This window comes from Chrysemys picta, chromosome 2 (genome assembly GCF_011386835.1).
Source record: "Chrysemys picta bellii isolate R12L10 chromosome 2, ASM1138683v2, whole genome shotgun sequence".
In the NCBI taxonomy this organism is placed as follows: Eukaryota; Metazoa; Chordata; order Testudines; family Emydidae; genus Chrysemys; species Chrysemys picta.
In genome coordinates, this window is record NC_088792.1 from 14205115 (window position 1) to 14222899 (window position 17785).

The following is a 17785-nucleotide window of genomic DNA, read 5'->3' on the forward strand; positions in this document are numbered from 1 at the left end:
GTGGGTCCCCCATTCACCATGGGTGGAGTTTTCAAAACGCACTCAAGGTTGGCCCAGCTCTGCTCCTGCTGGAGTCAATGGGAGTTTGACCATTGATTTAACTGGGAGCCCAGTTAGGCCAACAATGAGCACTTTGAAGATCCTAAGGCACATGCACAATCCACAGTCAGCATGTTGAGAGTTTGCCTCTGCTTAGGTCTCCAGACAGTTGGTGTGAGGGTCAGGGACTGTGACCCCAAGCCAGCCCATTCTCTGCCATGCCAACTGTGAATTCTCCTTACCTGAAAGATCTGCTTGGCATAACTGTCATCCATTTGAATGTTCACTTCTTTCAGGAAGCTCTTGAGCTCTTTAAAGCTCATCTTGTTGTCTTTGTTCTTATCGGCTTTCCGCAAGCAGGAGTGAATCCAGCTGCAAGCTGATGTAAGGAAATCACTCCAGATCGATTCCTCCCCCCATCTCTCATCCCTCCCCCTGGGGAAAAAAACTCACCTAGAGATTCTGGCCCAGGTCTTCAGCTGGTGTAAATTAGCATAGAGCCATCAAGCCAATTTACACCAACTGAGGATCTGGCCCTCTGTTTTTAAAGAGCATAGGAGCCCCCGGCCGAGGAGAGATCTTTTACCCACTGGGAGTGGGAAAAACATTATTTGCTCCACAATTGCTTCTTGTCCCAGCTGAATCACAAAACATTTTTGCAAGAGAACGAGCACTGCATTCAAGGCCGTTAACAGGGGATTGAGGGTGAGGGAAGGAGGGCAAAGAGCTCCCAGAAGGCAAAGCTGATGGTTTCCTGCATGGATAGGTGGGATTTGATCGAGGTCCAGTATATCAAATAGCATTTGGTTGGAGCTGGGGAAGACACTAAAGAATCCATGCCTGGATATTGGGAAAAGATTCCCCAGCAGAAACATTTCTGTTCATCTTGTGAAAGCTATATGCTGTCTACTCTGGGATATATTTGAGGATCTGTCCCTATATTTCTTACAAGTTTTTTAAAAGTAGAACTGGTGCAGCTGGTAGGTTCCGACGTTCCCTTGTAAAACGCACACGGTATATATCACTATATTCCACACTACCCTAACAGTACAGCTTACAATGTTACTGCACTGTTTCAACCGATTACAATAAAACATCTGCAATTTTTTTTAAGAATGATGCTCAGGAAATTTCCACTGGCTTTCCTATGTCTTTTCTGGAAGATCACGTCAGACTGTTAAATATCTTGGCGTTTTTTCAAAATAGGAATGGCTATGACTGCTGCAGAGCACCATCGTTCTTTCTGCTCGTTGAATCATCAAATGAATGAGGTCTTCAGGGAAAGCATTCTATTTTTAAACTAGGAAAATGATCAAACTAAGATCAGGTCATCAAATCTCTATGGACGTAGTTCTCACTGCCATAAACGGGACTAGGACAGAAGGCACTGTTTCAAAAATCATTCCAAAAAGACTAAAAAATGCCCATTCTGGGAGATGAGGGCCTGAGCTAGAATATGATTAACTAACCCTAAGGGACAATACACAATATTTTAACTGGGCCCATCATATTTTCTCTGAGAAAAAAGATGTTTACAGATACCAATAGCGTCCACAGTGGTAACCCTTAATATGTGAATATTTACCTTCAATTGCCACATTTGTATCTAAAGCAGTGGTTCTCAACCCCTTTAGCATTGTAGCGCTCTATGTGTTATGTGGGCCACATCCACACAATATATATGCTACCTGTATGGCCCTGAGGATGTCACATGGGCCACAGCTGGGTGCTGATTGGGCTGCAAGCAACCCGCCATCTGAGAACCACTGATCTAAAGGCATGTCTAAATAATCAAATATTTCAAAAAGAACAGGAGTACTTGTGGCACCTTAGAGACTAACAAATTTATTAGAGCATAAGCTTTCGTGGACTACAGCCCACTTCTTCGGATGCAGACTAACACGGCTGCTACTCTGAAACTTGGAGTCCAAAGTATTCTATATGCATCCGAAGAAGTGGGCTGTAGTCCACGAAAGCTTATGCTCTAATAAATTTGTTAGTCTCTAAGGTGCCACAAGTACTCCTGTTCTTTTTGCGGATACAGACTAACACGGCTGCTACTCTGAAACCTGTCAAATATTTCAGAAGCTGAGGAATGCTGGGATGTTAGTTAGCTGTAATTGACAGGCAACTAACTACCCTCCACCATCACCACGCCCTCCCCCTTTCCCCACCTACCCCCACGAAAGCCCTCAGAGCCTGGAAATATTTGATCATGTTTATACTGCTGGTGTGCATTGAGTTTAAGTACTCCTGTTTTTTAGAGGACTATTTAGCATGATCACAGTTTGCACCAGCAGCATACACAGGATCCACTACTTCAGGTTTGGATGGGGAGGGGGCTCCAGGGATGCTAAAAACCTGTGAATTACAGCTAATTGGCTCATTAACTCCCCTGGCATTCCTTGGAGTCCAAAAAAACCAGGAGTACTTGTGGCACCTTAGAGACTAACAAATTTATTAGAGCATAAGCTTTCGTGGACTACAGCCCACTTCTTCGGATGCAGACTAACACGGCTGCTACTCTGAAACTTGGAGTCCAAAGTATTTGATTGTGTAGATATGCCCAGAGATTGTGTGTCACAGTATTTATACTTGGAATAGGAAGTGTGTGTAAACTGTGAGAAAATATTGCCTTTTTCATGGTGTATTGAACTGTGCCTCTTCAAAGACTAGGCAAGTATTAAACAATGACCTCACCCAATATCCCTGTGAGACTGGTATTATTATCCCTATTTTATACACAAGGAAACTGAAACAAAGAGAGGTTACGCTTCCTCTGAGGGCACTGTGACCAATGTGGGGGTGCTCTTTAATAACTATTAATATTGGATCTAGATGTCTAGCCTGGAGTATGGGGACCATGCCAGAGCAAGTAATATTAATGGCTCTCACCCACTCTCCTGGGAAGCACCAAGTTTTGAACAGATTAGTCAGACTGAGCCCTGGTCTACACTGGGGCGAGGGGGATCAATCTAAGTTACGCAACTTCAGCTACATGAATAACGTAGCTGAAGTCGACGTACTTAGATCGGTACTTAGATCGACTTACCGTGGTGTCTTCACCGTGGTGAATCGACTGCTGCCACTCCCCCATCGACTCTGCATGCGCCTCTCGCAGCGCTGGAGTACAGGAGTCGACAGGAGAGCACTCAGGGGTCGATTTATTGCGTCTAGACCAGATGCGATAAATCGATCCCTGCTGGATCGATCGCTGCCCACCGATACGGCGGGTAGTGTAGACACCCTGAGGGTATATCTCTACGCTACAAAGGCACAGTTGTAGCGCTGCAGCTATGCTACCGTAGTGCTGTACTGTAGACACTTGCTATGTCGACAGGAGGGTTTTTTTCTATCACTGTAGTAAATCTACCCCCTCAAGAGGCAGTAGCTAGGTCGACAGAAGAATTCTTCCATCTACGTCTATGCTGGGGATTAGGTTGACCCAACTACATCACACAGGGCACAAAATTTTTCACAGCCCTGAGTGACGTAGCTAGGTAGACCTAAGTTTTAGGTGTCGACCAGGCCTGAAAGACTCAGACGGGGAGTCAACCATGTGATGCTGTATGGAATATGGGTGACCATTTATAATATTATGGATACCAATATTACAAAATTGCAATGAGTCATACAAGATATGCCATGTAAGGTATCCGTGGAAAAGTTATGATTTGCTAAATATGATAAGCTTATTTATATGTGTGTATCATCTTTGTATCATGAGTTATAAATCATAGAAGATTAGAGTTAGAAGAGACCTCAGGAGGTCATCTAGTCCAACCCCCTGCTCAAAGCAGGACTAACCCCAACTAAATGTGTGTGCTATATCTGCATCTCAAACTTGTGCTATGTTTCTGGGTGACACCCCTAGACAGATTGGCATCAGCACTATTCAGCCTGCTTACTGGCCCATCAAGGGCAATCAGTTGTACAAAGAACCCATTAAGAGAAGCCAGAGGCTAAGCCTGTGAGTCAGCAAGACATGTAGGGACATGCCTGTGGACAGGGGACTCCAAGTGCTTTTCCATGTCCATGTCCTGTGAGCTTCTGTTTGGGACAGAGGCTGTACATGCCACATAGCAATAGGGTGACCAGATGTCCCAATTTTATAGGGACAGTCCCGATTTTTGGGTCTTTTTCTTATATAGGCTCCTATTACCCCCCACCTCCTGTTCCGATTTTTTACATTTGCTGTCTGGTCACCCTACATAGCAAAGGAAATAAAAAGGCAGCTGCATCATCTCCATCTTCAATCTTGCTTTCTACCTCAGGAGTAACTTCTCTACAAACTGAAGCTTTGAACAAAGGACTGACAGACCCATCCAAGCATTGACTGTGTTCCAAAGGGACTTTACAAGCCAGCAAACTCACCAATGTTGCTAAGAACCTGATATATGGACTCTGAAGTCACATGTATGTATCTTATTGCTTTGACCATTCTTTTCTTTGCTTTTATAATAAACCTTTAGTTTTAGATACTAAAGGATTGGCTGGCAGTGTGGTATTTTGGGTAAGATCCAAACTAGTATTGATCTGGTAATGTGACTGGCCCTTTGGGGATCAAAAGAACATTTTGTACAGTGAATAGAGTTTTAAATAACTTCTCACTGTATTTGACCTAGGTGCTGGTTGGGAGCCAGAGACTTGAATGCAATAAAGGAGGCTGTGTGATTTCTTTTTTTCAGCTTCTTGATAACCAGTGTGGGGGATCAAGAGCACAGTTTGTGACTGGTTGGTGAACTATAGTGTTAACCACCAGTTTTGGGAGAATCTGCTCTCCTTTTTGCAGCCTGCCCACACCTTGGCATTTTCAGTGTGGGCTACGCTAGGCACCTTGGGTCAAAACCCAGACCCACAGGAGGATCTGGGAATGCAAGAGATTGTGAATTACTCTTGTTCTGCTCCTGGGACAAATCCTATCTAATTTAGCTGCTAGTGCAGCATAAGGTTACATGAGACTAACTACACCTGCTGTGTGTTGCTTTCAAATCCCTTTTTTCTAAAATGCTTAGTTCCAACTGCTAAATAAAAATACTGTCTTTTTCAGAAGGCCATTTCTCACTATAACATTGATCACATATTTCTGAAGGGAGGAAATGCAGGTACCCGAAACCCAGTCAGACCTGCAGGGCAATAAGCAATTGGTATACACTGGGCAATGTATCTGTGATGGGGTGTTCACCCCACACAGGATTGGAAAGGGTTAAGGACTATTAACATCTGCACCTGGAGCGAGAGCCAGGGAGCAGGGTATTGGTAGGAAGCAGGTTCAACTGTGCAGGTACAGGCAGGGCCTATAAAGACAGGAAGCTGGCAACAGACAGGGGCAGCTACTGGGAAAGAGCAGTCACTCCCTGGGAAGAGGGAGGAGGGTTTGGAGCTGGTACTCCTAGAGAAAGGGGGGAACCAGGAGTCCAGGGAAGGAGCAGTGAGGGCTGGGAGGGTAAAGCACAGAACTGCTAGGTTGAGGGTCCCTGGATTGGAACCCGGAGTAGAAGACGGGCCCAGGTTCCCCTACCAGCCACTGAAGGAGTGGCATCTGAGGCAGTGAATGGGAAGACTACCTAGGACTGCTGAAGGAAAGACTTTGATATATCCTGAAAGGGAGGACGCTGAGTGATCTAGCTGGAGGGCTGAGTCATGAAGAGGACGCTGCAGTTCCTGGGATGAGAGAGAGAGAGAGACGGTGTGACAGCATGCGACCACGGGAAGGGGTGTCAGACTTGAGACTAATCCCTAAAGTGACCAGGAGGAGGCACCAGACAAGCAGTGATTGGTGCACCCCGTCACAGTACCTGAGTCCCAGTCCAAAAGTAGACGATTTGCAAGGTTCCACCCTGAGAGAGGTGAGGACAAGAGGCCAAACACTCAGAGAGACTAGAAATGGGGCAGAGACACAGCTAGCCATCTAACCGCAATGGTCACACAACCATTTAATGGTAGAGCCTCAAATACAACTGAAGATTTCCTGGGCCTCATCCTACCTCTGACATATCCCTCATTTCAGACCCAAGGTTAACTATGTTCCCTCACTTCTGTTCTTAAAAAATGATTTATATCAGAAATAAGAATCAAGGATCAGAGAGATCATATCGAAAGCATCACTCATGCTAAAGGGATGAATCCTACAACATTGGAAGTGTCCTGCATGGCTAATTGTTTGTGCTCCTCATTTTGGATCTTTGTCGCACATTGCATCCTAGGTTTGGGCCTTAGCAGGTTGAGAGTGGGTTGCTCGAGTGGCTGGGGCACTAGCCTGTGACTTGGAAGACCTGGATTTGATTTCTTGCTCTGCCACAGACTTCGGTGTGACCTTGGGCAAATCATTTAGCCTTTCTGGGCCTCAATTCCCTATCTGTGAAATGGGGTGTATAGCGCTGCCCTACCTCAAAAGAATGTTGTGAGGATAAATATGATAAAGAATGAAGTGCTCAAACACAATGGGGACGGGGACCATTTAAGTATCTAGGATGGATGGAAAGCTATGGCTTTAATTCCTGTCTGAACAGGGAGACAATATTGTCTCGTTGCCCTTTTAAAGGATCTGCTGGCTCCTGAAGCTACTATCTTCCACTAGAAACTAAGGAAGAATGACTGAAGAATTCTAAGGCATCTAGTGAGTTTGTTCAAATTAGAAATTCAGGGGATGTGACTCCAAAGCGGGGGGGGGGGGGGGGGGGGGGGAGGAGGAAAGCTGTTGCATTTCTCACAGCTTAGATAGAAAGTTCCCATGTATTCTATGGACCAAAGTCATCCCAGGCAAAATTGCGTGCAACTTCCACTGAAATCAATTGAAGCTATGCCTGCTTGCTCTAGAGCTGAACTGGACTGTTAATCGGGCACTACTGTATATACAGAAGCATCAAAAACCATCTGTGAACTGCTTGATTTTATTCCATGTTCATGTCTTTAAACTAGGGTGGCAAGCACGGGAAAATGTACTGCAGAGAACAACCCTGCCCTGGCAGGGGAAGAATGGACCAAGGGCCCCCAACACTTCTTTCCTATCTATCTGTATTCATATATATGATGCCCATTTCTTTTCAAGAAACTTTCACATCAAACCACACTTCCAGGCACATCCACTGAAGAAAGACTAAGTTTAAATTCCAGGCTTTAATTAAACATCAGCAAACCTAAAATGAGAATCTTGCTGTTCTGTAATTCCAGGTTGGGTTGGACTGATAGTAACTGTCCCAGACTGGACGCCAACAGTCCACCATAATTATTCTTCCAGAAATACTGTTTGCCTCCCCATCCCATTTAACTTGGATTCTGACTAGGAGTTAAAGAGAGAGAGGCATGTTTCCACTTCGGAAATTGCAGCCTTTGCTCCGAACAAATGTTATTGTTATTTAGATACAATCATCTCTACTCTTAGACGGAAATAGTTCAGTGGTTTCAATTGGACATGCTCCAGAGGCGGCTTTTTTGTAGCCGTGACTCCCACAGAGGTGGTGGTGGAAGCGTGCAGTCATCACAAATGTTAACTAGAATGAAAACAGCCAGGCAAATATTATTTCTGGCAGCCCCCCATCCCAGCCATGGGCTTCTCCAGAAAGGAAGGCTCTAGAAGGCAATAACTTTCATGAGCCCTAGTGAAGGCCCCCTACCCATGAGTACCAAGGAGGCATAGAGGAGCCAGTGTAGCAAGATGGTGGCCACCGAAGTGAAACCTAGCAGCGAGATGGTGGTTTGGCTGCAGGTGGGAGCATGAGGCACAGTGCAAGAGGAGTGGCTGAATTGAATTAAGAAGGGAGCTAAATTTGGGGGTCAGCCCAAGTGATGAGGAAAGTCTCAACTGAAGTGGGGATGCCAAAAATGTTTGGGAAACAAGGGCCATCCTTCCTCAGAGTTCAGGGCACGCCCTGATCACTAGCTGGGGTCAGGAAGAAATTCTGGTGATCCTGTATTACATGATACGGTACAGTAAATTCCCTCTCCCTATGCTATGATATTCTACAATATTGCAGTTAGGTGCAGCTTAGGGTTTCCATCTGCCTCTGAAACATCTGGCCTTGGTTGCTGTTGAAGACAGGAAATCTTGTCTGATCCACTATGACAATTCCTGTAGTTATGTTCCCAATGAAAGCCAAAGGGAGATAAAGTAGGAGGTGATGGAAAGTCACCATAAACCAGCGAAGACTTGTGAGGGAAATACATGATATTAAGAGCTGGAGGAATTCGGATTTAATAGACCCCTATCCACTGTGGCGGTCACAAGAAAATTAATGACCTTAGCGGGACAGGAGTCAGGGAGGTCCCTCATTATCAAGGGCTAATTGGATTAGGGAAGTCCCAGTGGTAAGCACTAAACCCCTAATTCGGCTCAGCAAACACCTCAGCGCCAGAGACAGGCAGATTCAGAGCAATGTCAGAAGAAAGCCAGGCAGGAATGCTGCACTGTAACGAGAAGACCAGAGCTTTACTAGCAGGAAAAATAGTCCCCAGACTGTGAGCACTGGGACAGACTAGCTAACATCCAGGTTCAGAGCCCTCCAGCTGAAGATGCTGGGGCCAGCACTAGAACCTCTGGTACATCCAGAGGTTCTGAAGTAGTAGAAAGACCTAGTGAAGGTCCCCCACCCACGAGTCACAACAAGGCACAGAGGAGCTAATGTAGCAAGATGGTGGCGACAGAGGAGAAAGTACTGACCCAGCAGTGGGTTGGCTCCAGATGGGAGCACAAGGCACAGTGCGAGAGGAGTGGCTGAACTGAAATAAGGAGGAAGTTAAATTCGAGCTTTGTTGACGCAGGCAGCGCCTTCCTCCCAAGAGGATGGGCTACATCATTCGCTCAATGGCACTGTGGCAACAATTCTGCATTGTTTGGTCAGTGCTGGTCAAGCCAGTAACTTCAACCAGACATGCCTGCATACATCTGAGGGCAGAATCTGGGCCTAAGTGTTGAAAAAACACACAATCTCCTAGTGGCTTTAAGGACCTTGGAACTGGTGGTAAGCAAAAGCTATTTGGTTGATTCTCACTCTCTTGAAGTATCATGCTGTTTAGCGACAATCACAGACTGCTATCAGAAAAGAAAGACACGAGAAGTAATTCTTCTGCTCTACTCAGCACTTATAAGGCCTCAGCTGGAGTACTGTGTCCAGTCCTGGGCACCACATTTCAGGAAAGATGTGGAGAAACTGGAGAAAGTCAAGAGGAGAGCAACAAAAATGATTACAGGTCTAGAAAACATGACCTATACGGAAAGATTGAAAAAAACAGCCTTGTGTATTCTGGAGAAGAGAAGACTGAGAGGGGACATGATAACAGTTTTCAAGTACATAAAAGATTGTTACAAGAAGGGGGGTGAAAAATTGTTCTCCTTAACCTCTGAGGACAGGAAAAGAAGCAATGGACTTAAACTGCAGCAAGGCAGATTTGGGATGGACATTAAGAAAAACTTCCTGTCAGGGTAGCTAAGCACTGGAACAAATTGTCTAGGGAGGTTGTGGAGTCTCCATCATTGGAGGTTTTTAAGAACAGGTTGGACAAACACCTGTCGGGAATGGTCTAGTTATTACTTAGTCCTGCCTTGAGTGCAGGGGACTGGACTAGATGACCTCTCAAGGTCCCTTCCAGTCTTACCCTTCTATGATTCTATGATTCTATGATGGGCATGAGATCCCTCATTATCTGCAAGTCAATAGCTTGCATGCACTGTGCTGCAGCAATAGATGCAAAATTGAGAGATGAATGGCAAACTTCCCTGCTCCTGATGACTGTTTTGCCACTCAAAGAATCTTTAAGCCTCTCCCTTCCAGAGTTAATTTTCCAACCAACTCTCAATAGTGGCAGCAAACTACAATAAAACCTCTATGTCTGCGACTGTTTTGCTGCCAGATAAGTGCTGGCACCTTCTTCTCTCTCCAGAGCTGGTTTTTGTTTCTGAATGGCAATCAGGATTTGTACTTGCCACGCAATAACATTGGAACTAGGACTCTGAATCACCCACAGGTTAAATGCAGTAAGGGTTCATGGGAGATTCTGTGTCTTACCAAAAGCTTCTGTCATGAGCTTCAAGAGATGCCCTGTCTCCAGTGAAAAGACAATGCAGGTTCCACTGAGAAATCCAACTTCAATAGACTTAACACCCCAGATTCTAGTCAAAGCACAACCTAAGGGAGAGAGGGATGTGGCAGGCTGACTAATGGCTAATTCAGCTTGACAGTCCTGCTGGTGGTACCGAGGGACCTCTGTGGGGAGAAAAACCTGTCCCCTTCTCCCCCACAGAGTGTGAGACCACAGCATGAATAAATATGTTGAATAACCTATAAAAGGACAAGGGATGGTGCAATATCTGTAAAGTCCATCCAGGTTAGTGTACTTGGCACTCACAAGACAACCAGTGGGTCAGAGCCTCTCAAGAATGCTGATTCAGGTAGGTTGCTTTAATAGCAGGGAGACCCACAGAGCATCCAAAAGGCCAAATGTGGTCCAAAGAGTTAAAAAAATGCAGCCCACAACCACCCTCACTTTTAATATGGCAGCGAAGCCTATGGATGCTCAGGGATCTATAGCCCAGTGCATGAAATTCTGGCTCTATTGAAGCCAGAGGGAAAACTCCTATTGACTTCAATTGGGCCAGGATTTCACCCAGGGACTCACTGGCTTTGCTTCTCTGTTGCATTCCTTTCCCCCTCTCCTTGTTTGTAGTGTGTCTATATAGCACGCGAGCTCTTCAGGGAGAGGTATTCCTCCCACGCTGGCGTAAATGAGGAGGAACTCCATTAAAGTCAGTGGAACGACACTGATGTAAAATTGGTGCACGAAAGAGGAAAATCAGCTCCTTTGCATTACACTTCTATAAAACATCATAAACACTACAAGCCTGTCATTAATTGCCAAGAAATTCCCATCCTGGAGTTCATGGTGAATGAATCAAATCCCTGAAGAATCTAGGAACTAATGGCTTTTTTATCTTAAGTCCTCAATGAGACATTTCTTTGTTTAAAGGACTTTCACATCAGTATAAATCAGGAGTAAGTCCATAGAGTTATACAGATGTAAAGTCAATGTGAGAGGAGACTGACTCAGTGCCCTGTTCATAGTGCAGTTTTGCACCCCCGCACACACATACAAATACCCCAACTGAGACAGACAAGTGCATCTTTGTTGTGGTTGGATAATTAATCTCTTTTAAAATGCAAAGGATACTGTTGGAGTTTCTGCCTCTGGCTCATGGAATTGTTCTTGGCTATGATTTTCTTCAGGCCTGCAGTCCAGTGGTTGGCATCATCTTCAGAACTGGCAATAAGATCCAGGTTTTTCCGTTGGTCTTTAAAGATGATGGAAAAACAGCGATGCTCAGGGACATCTTTGGCGTACTTTTCCATCCCCTCTGTCATGTGACCAGGCCTCACATCCCGAATATCTTCAATGGAGACTGTGGAAACAAAGGCTCCTGCTATCAATGGGGTGGGGGGGTTAGCCAGTCTTATCTCTGCTCTGAGGCGGATATTAACAAATAACTCTTTATTTTCCTTTTCCAATAACCACTCCCTGCAAGGCCCGAAGGACTTTTTCCCCACCTCTCACAAACAGAATGATCAAAAGCAGGGGCGGCTCCAGGCACCAGCGCAGCAAGCGCGTGCCTGGGGCGGCAAGCCGCGGGGGGCGGCCTGCCGGTCACTGTGGGGCCGGCAGTCAGGGAGCCTTCAGCGGCATGCCTGTGGGATGTCCGCCAGTCCCGCGGCTTTGTCGGCAATTCGGGGGCGGGTACGCCAAAGACGCGGGACTGGTGGACCTCCCGCAGGCATGCTGCCGAATCCGCGTTACATATGGACCTCCCACAGGCGCGCCGCCGAAAGCCACCTGATTGCTGTGCTTGGGGCGGCAAAATACATAGAGCTGCCCCTGATCAAAAGGAGGGAGCAGCCGTATCAAGAGAGGAGGAAGCTCTCCTTTGTTCTTCGCTTCTATCATCATTTTAACAAATAAACAGGACTCATCCTGGAAGTAGCAATGTGAGACTAGCGATGTCTACTGTTTAGAGCCCCGGACTGACTGTCAGGAGGCCTGGGATCTAGTCTTGACTCTGCTATTGACTTGATGTGTGATCTTGTCATTAAGGCCAAGATTTTTCAAACCAAAGTAATTATTTTGGGTGCACAACTTGAAACACATTTACAGGGGCTAATTTTCAGAGAGAAGGTGCTCATCGCATTCGGAAGATTACTCTTTAGGTGTCTCAAATGGTGCCCAGAAACAAACACCCAAAATCACTAATGTGGCCTTAAGCTCTCTATGCCTTTGATACCCCGTCTGTCAAATGCTTTGAGAGCTTCAGCTATTTGGAACAGCTAGACTATTCTGATGTGTATATAGCGTTAGGTGCAGTATATTTAACAAATGTTGGGGAAGTGTTACCTCAGTGTATAACAGTATCTCAGCCTGCTAATCATATCAACTTCATCTATTCTTATCACAGAAGAATTGCTTAAAAACCCAGCCCTAATAAAAACAGAGGGTCTAATCTTCAATGGGAGCAGGAGCAGGGCCAGAACACTGGTCCCTTCTGTTAATACTGTCTGCCTTCTGTTTGAAGACTATGAAAAGGGAAAGCACTTTGGGCTAGATTCTCTTCTCACACTGATGTAAATCAAAAGTCACACTAGTGTTAAACTGGTATAAGTGGGGGAAGAATCAGGCCCATTTTCTTGTTTGTTCAAGATAAAGCGTCAAAGCAGTTGGCCAAAACTGGCAATAACAGGCCAAACTACAGGCCTCAGCTACGCCCATGCTACTCCAGTCCCATCATCGAGGGCAGATTTGATCCCATTTGCTGTGGGGAATCAGGACACCCAGTTCAAATGTAAACCACACAATCTGATCTGTGTGGCATCATCTGGGGGAAATTGACCGCAGCTGTAGAAGCTAAATCCATGCCAAATAATCAAGGTGGATATTAGAGAAAACCTAAATAAACAGAGAAACAGATGCCTGTTCGATATGTGGACAGAAACACACCTTATTAAACAAATCTGTGTAACCTGAGGCCCTAAGCACTGACTAACTGCTCAGTGGGGAGGGAGAGACCTGCAGGGGACGCTGGGTCAGAGGAAAGGACCTAGTTAACTGTTTTATTTATGCTGGACTCTTGGTTTGGAGAAATAAACCCATCCTGAAGAAAGGAGCTGACCTTCTGCTGCTATTAGATTATTTGATACTCTGGCTCGTGAGTTGGCCCACCAGTTTCTATGTGGAGGAAATGCCCTGGATTAAATCTCGGGCTTCATATGTGCTAAGCCTGTGCCCTACCACTTAGCTACGGCCCCAGCCACTCCATCCCATATGAACCAGTGGCTGGGCAGCAGTAGAGCACAGACCACCTTACTCCTAATGTGTCACTGCGGAAGTTTTAACTGTCGATTCCTAGATGGTTAGGACTTAGGAAAGGATGGCTGCTTGTGCAAACAATAAATAAAACTTCAGAAGTTTTTAATCCAATAGGAAATATAGAACTGATTCTCTGGAACCCATGGTCCAGACCCCATGATCTAGCACAGTGGTTACCAACCGGTCGATCGCGATCGACTGATCGATACTAGAGGGTCTGCCAGTCAATCGCGATCTCCAGTGGGGTAGCAGGGCTGCCGCTAAGGCAGGCTCCCTCCCTGCCCTGGCCCCACGCCACTCCTGGAAGCGGTCAGCACAGCCCTAATAGGGACAGGGGTCTCCCTCCATGCACTGCTCCTGCCTGCACGCTTCGCCTCTGCAGCTCCCATTGGCCAGGAACGGGGAGCTGTGGCCAATGGGAGCTGCGGGGCGGTGCTTGCAGAGAGGGGCAGGGCGTGGAGCCACATGGCCCCCGCCCCTCCCACACCCAGGGGCTGCAGGGGCACATTGGCCCCTTCTGGGAGCAGCATCGGGCCGGGGTAGGCAGGGAGCCTGCCTTAGTAGCAGCCACGCTGCGCCGCCAACCGGGAGCCGCCGGGGTAAGTGCTGCCCAGTGGGAAGCCACACCCCAGCCCTGAGCCCCCTCCCGGAGCCAGCACCCCAAACCCTCTCCTGCACCCGAACCCCCTCCTGCACCCCAAGCCCCAGCCCTGGTCCCGCTCCCAGATCCAGCACCCTATATCCCTTCCTGCACCCCAACACTCTGCCCCAGCCCGGAGCCCCCTCCTGCACCCAAACTCCCTTCCAGAGCTTGCACCCCTCACCCCCTCCTGGACCCCAACCCCCTGCCCCAGGCTCAGCCCAGAGCCCCCTCCCACACTGAAAACCCTTCGGCCCCAACCCAGAGCCCGCACCCCCTCCCGAACTCCAACCCCCTACCCCAGCCTGATGAAAGTGAGTGGTGGGAGAACGAGTGATGGAGGGGGGGGAATAGAGTGAGTGGGGTGGGGCTTTGGGGAAGGGCGGGCCCTCAGGGAAGGCGTGGGGTAGATCCTGGGTTGCCCTTAAAAATTAAAAAAGTGATCTTGGGTGTAAAAAGGTTGGAGACCACTCATCTTGCAAGATGAGTCCATTGGGGGTGGAAACAGGGGAAGGACTTAAAAACTGTCCCTGAAAAGACTCTATGGTACACTGCAAGGGCTACTGCTGATACAAGGGGGATTGGGTAGAGAGAGCTGCTCTGGTTAGAGAAGGTAAGTGGGAGGCTGGGGACAGGATATAAACTGATTACTCCTGAAGGAATTCTGCACCACTGTGCGTGCCCAGAATTCATGTCCCATGCAGATTTCTTTGCTTCCATGCAGAAAAATGACTTTCTGACAGCGAAGCTAAGGGAAACTGCAAGAGCAGTCAGATGCCCCTCCCCAGCAGCGTGGGCCCGTCGTTTTGGGCACCCAGAGCAGTTGGCAGAGAAGTAAATCACTGCAGGGGGGCGGGGCTGGAGACGCCCCTGCCTGTCCAGGTCAGACCCATCTCCCGTCCACCCAAACCCTCCATACCCAGACCCCCCAGCCAAGCCTCACTCCCCGCACCCAGAACTTCCCAAACGAACCCTCGCACCTGAACCCCCACCCCACCGAGCCCCTCCTCCCGCACCTGGCTCTCCGCAGCCCCACCCTGGCCAGTGGCTCCTACCCTGCAGCAGGCTCAGTTGCTAGTTCCAGCTGGGCTCAGGGTGGGGAAGGAACGCTCTTCCCCTGCATGGAGTGGCCAGGGCCAGGTCAGACCCACTCCCAGAAACCTACCCCAGCTCTGCACTAACCGACACATCCTGCCCCCATCGGTCCTCAGCCGCAGGGCGAGGGGTCACTGTACAGGAAGCTGCTCCTCCATCTGCCCAACCCCCGGACATCTGGATCCCCCCATACCCAGATCCCCACACCGAGTCCCAAGCCTCCCGCCTCTGGACCTCCACCCCTGCACCCAGACCACCCTCTGCTGAGTCCCTCCCCCTTGCATCTGGACCCCCACAGACCCCCCAGGCCCACTGAGCCCCCCATACTAGAACCTCTATACTGATAAGCATCACCCCCTATGCACCTGGACTACCCCACAAGTCCCTTCGCACCCAGACCCCGACCCCACCAAGCCCCACTCCCCCAGCACCCAGACCCCCCACTGAGCCCCAACCACCTTCAACTGGACCCACCTGCAGAGTCCCATTGCCCCTGCACCTGGAACCCCCCCCCGATGAGCTTTGTGCATCCACATCACCCCGCACCCAGACCCCCACACTGCGCCACCCACACCCAGATTGCCCCACCCAGAACCCTCTCACCCCACACCGGACCCCCCTCACACTTGGATCCTGCTGGGCTGAGCCTGCCTGCCCACACCTGATGCACCTGGTGTGGCACTACTAACCCTGGTGAGTTGCTTCACCAGCTACTCCTGAGGGAATTCTGCACCAAAAAAATAAAATTCTGTACACAATGTTTTAAAATTCTGCAAAAATCTGCAATTTTTATTTGTCAATAAATAAATGTGGAGGTTGCAGCATGGCAGTGGGGAGCAGAGGCGACATTTATTTATTGACATATAACATTTGCAGAATTGTACAATATTGTGCGCAGAATTTTTAAGTTTTTGGTGCAGAATTCCCTCAGGAGTAACTAATTAAGCAAGAGCTCAAGAGACAACGTGTGAGTGTGAAGATTTTTAAAAGACATTTATTGGGTGGATGGGGATTTTTTAAAAAGCTTTATACAGCTCAAAGAATGCATTCATCTCTAAAGACAAGAGCTGAAGCCAAAGCAACTGGGCTGATCTATTTCCAAACATTATCTCTTTGCTCTCATTGGAAAATCTGGGACCAGGCCTAGTGCAAAAACATTATCAGCTGCCACAGAACAGGGAGGCTACTGTACATGAATAGCTAAGGCTGAGCCCCAAACTAAGCAAACACTGTACAGTAGGGACACACAGATCAGCTAACAGTGAAAAGGAGTCAGAAACAGAGACGTTTATAGCAGAGGAACAAAAATGGGACAAATTTAGCAAACAGATAGACCCAACGAAAGTTCGTGGAGCTGCATGGGTGTAACTGAGAACAGAACAGAAAGTTTATCACTGCTTCCTGCTTTGCCTGGATGTTAATATCTGCTAAGGAGTTGATTTGTATATAGGCAAATGCCTACAGCAAAACACAAGGAGACTTGCATAGTTCTGGCCCCGGTCCGGGACATCAGTTCAAACAGATAATCTGCTTTAAATGTACACCCTACCTTTTTACAGATTAACGTTCATGTGTAGACAAACCCTTAGTCTCCAAACACCCCTGTGCATCAGGCTTTATTAGCCCTTCTTTTCAGGTGGCTAACCTGAGGAACAGAAAAGTTAAGTGATTCAGTACGATCAGGGCCGGCTGCAGGCACCAGCTTACCAAGCAGGTGCTTGGGGCGGCCACTTCGGAGAGGGGCGGCACGTCCAGCTGTTCGGCGGCAATTCGGCGGACGGTCCCTCACTCCTGCTCGGAGCAAAGGACCTCCTGCCGAATTGCCGCCGCAGATCGTGATCGCGGCTTTTTTTGTTTGTTTGTTTGGCTGCTTGGAGCAGCCAAAACCCTGGAGCCGGCCCTGGGTACGATCACACAGCACAACAGTGTCAGGGTTGGAAATGGAAATCAGGAGTCACCTAATGTAGCTGCCAGACAACATTCCTTTCCCTATTAATTAGCTGACAGTACTACGTGGTATTCCGTGACATTGAGTTATTCTCACACACTGTAATTGACTCAGTGAATCAGATCTGTTTACTGCCAGGAAATATAAATGAGAGGTTTATCCACATGCTAATAGCTAGCCACCATATTTGCATACAGAACTGTCTGTCAAGGTAAAGCTCACCATTCTCTATCCAGCTGCCTTTCAGTTTAAGCTCTGCAAGATCTGTCTGGCACACTGTCAAGAGCAGATAACAGACACTATCCAACCACAAAGCCACAGCATCAGCTAGGACATCTGCAGAGAGCCTGCATATCACAATAAACACAACGTGCTGGGCACAGCAAGCGTCAACATTATTCTGTTTGTTTAACAAGGTAACGTGGTTTCTTTCAGCTGCACTGAAGGTGATTAACAATTAAGGGCTAAAAGCTAAAATGATTATGACTTCTGCAACCAATTCAGTCTAGAATTCAACAAATCTCCCTTCACAGAGAAGGTCCAGGGTTGTAAAACTCTGCTCTTCATTGTGGGATCATCTAAGACGTACACACGTTTTACAAAAATCTGGTGCATAAATTTTAAGCACATTATAAGATTCCCTCTATAATCCATTCATCTAGATTTTTATGTCATGCTCAGTACCACGGTATCGGAGACCTGTTTAGACTGCCTTTAGA

At 47.6% G+C, this 17785-nt stretch overlaps 1 protein-coding gene across 2 annotated transcripts in view; it reads right to left on the bottom strand.

The window, feature by feature from the left end:
* The window catches only part of PLCD1 (phospholipase C delta 1), a 98666-nt gene that overhangs the window by 44010 nt on the left and 36871 nt on the right, over positions 1-17785 (bottom strand). For both annotated transcript variants that reach the window (XM_005297128.5, XM_005297127.5), the window contains exons 3-4: positions 11203-11431; positions 282-411 (exon numbers count right to left, since the gene is read on the bottom strand). In XM_005297128.5, coding sequence (XP_005297185.2) covers positions 282-411; positions 11203-11431 — 359 coding nt within the window. The remainder of the gene's footprint in view (positions 1-281; positions 412-11202; positions 11432-17785) is intronic.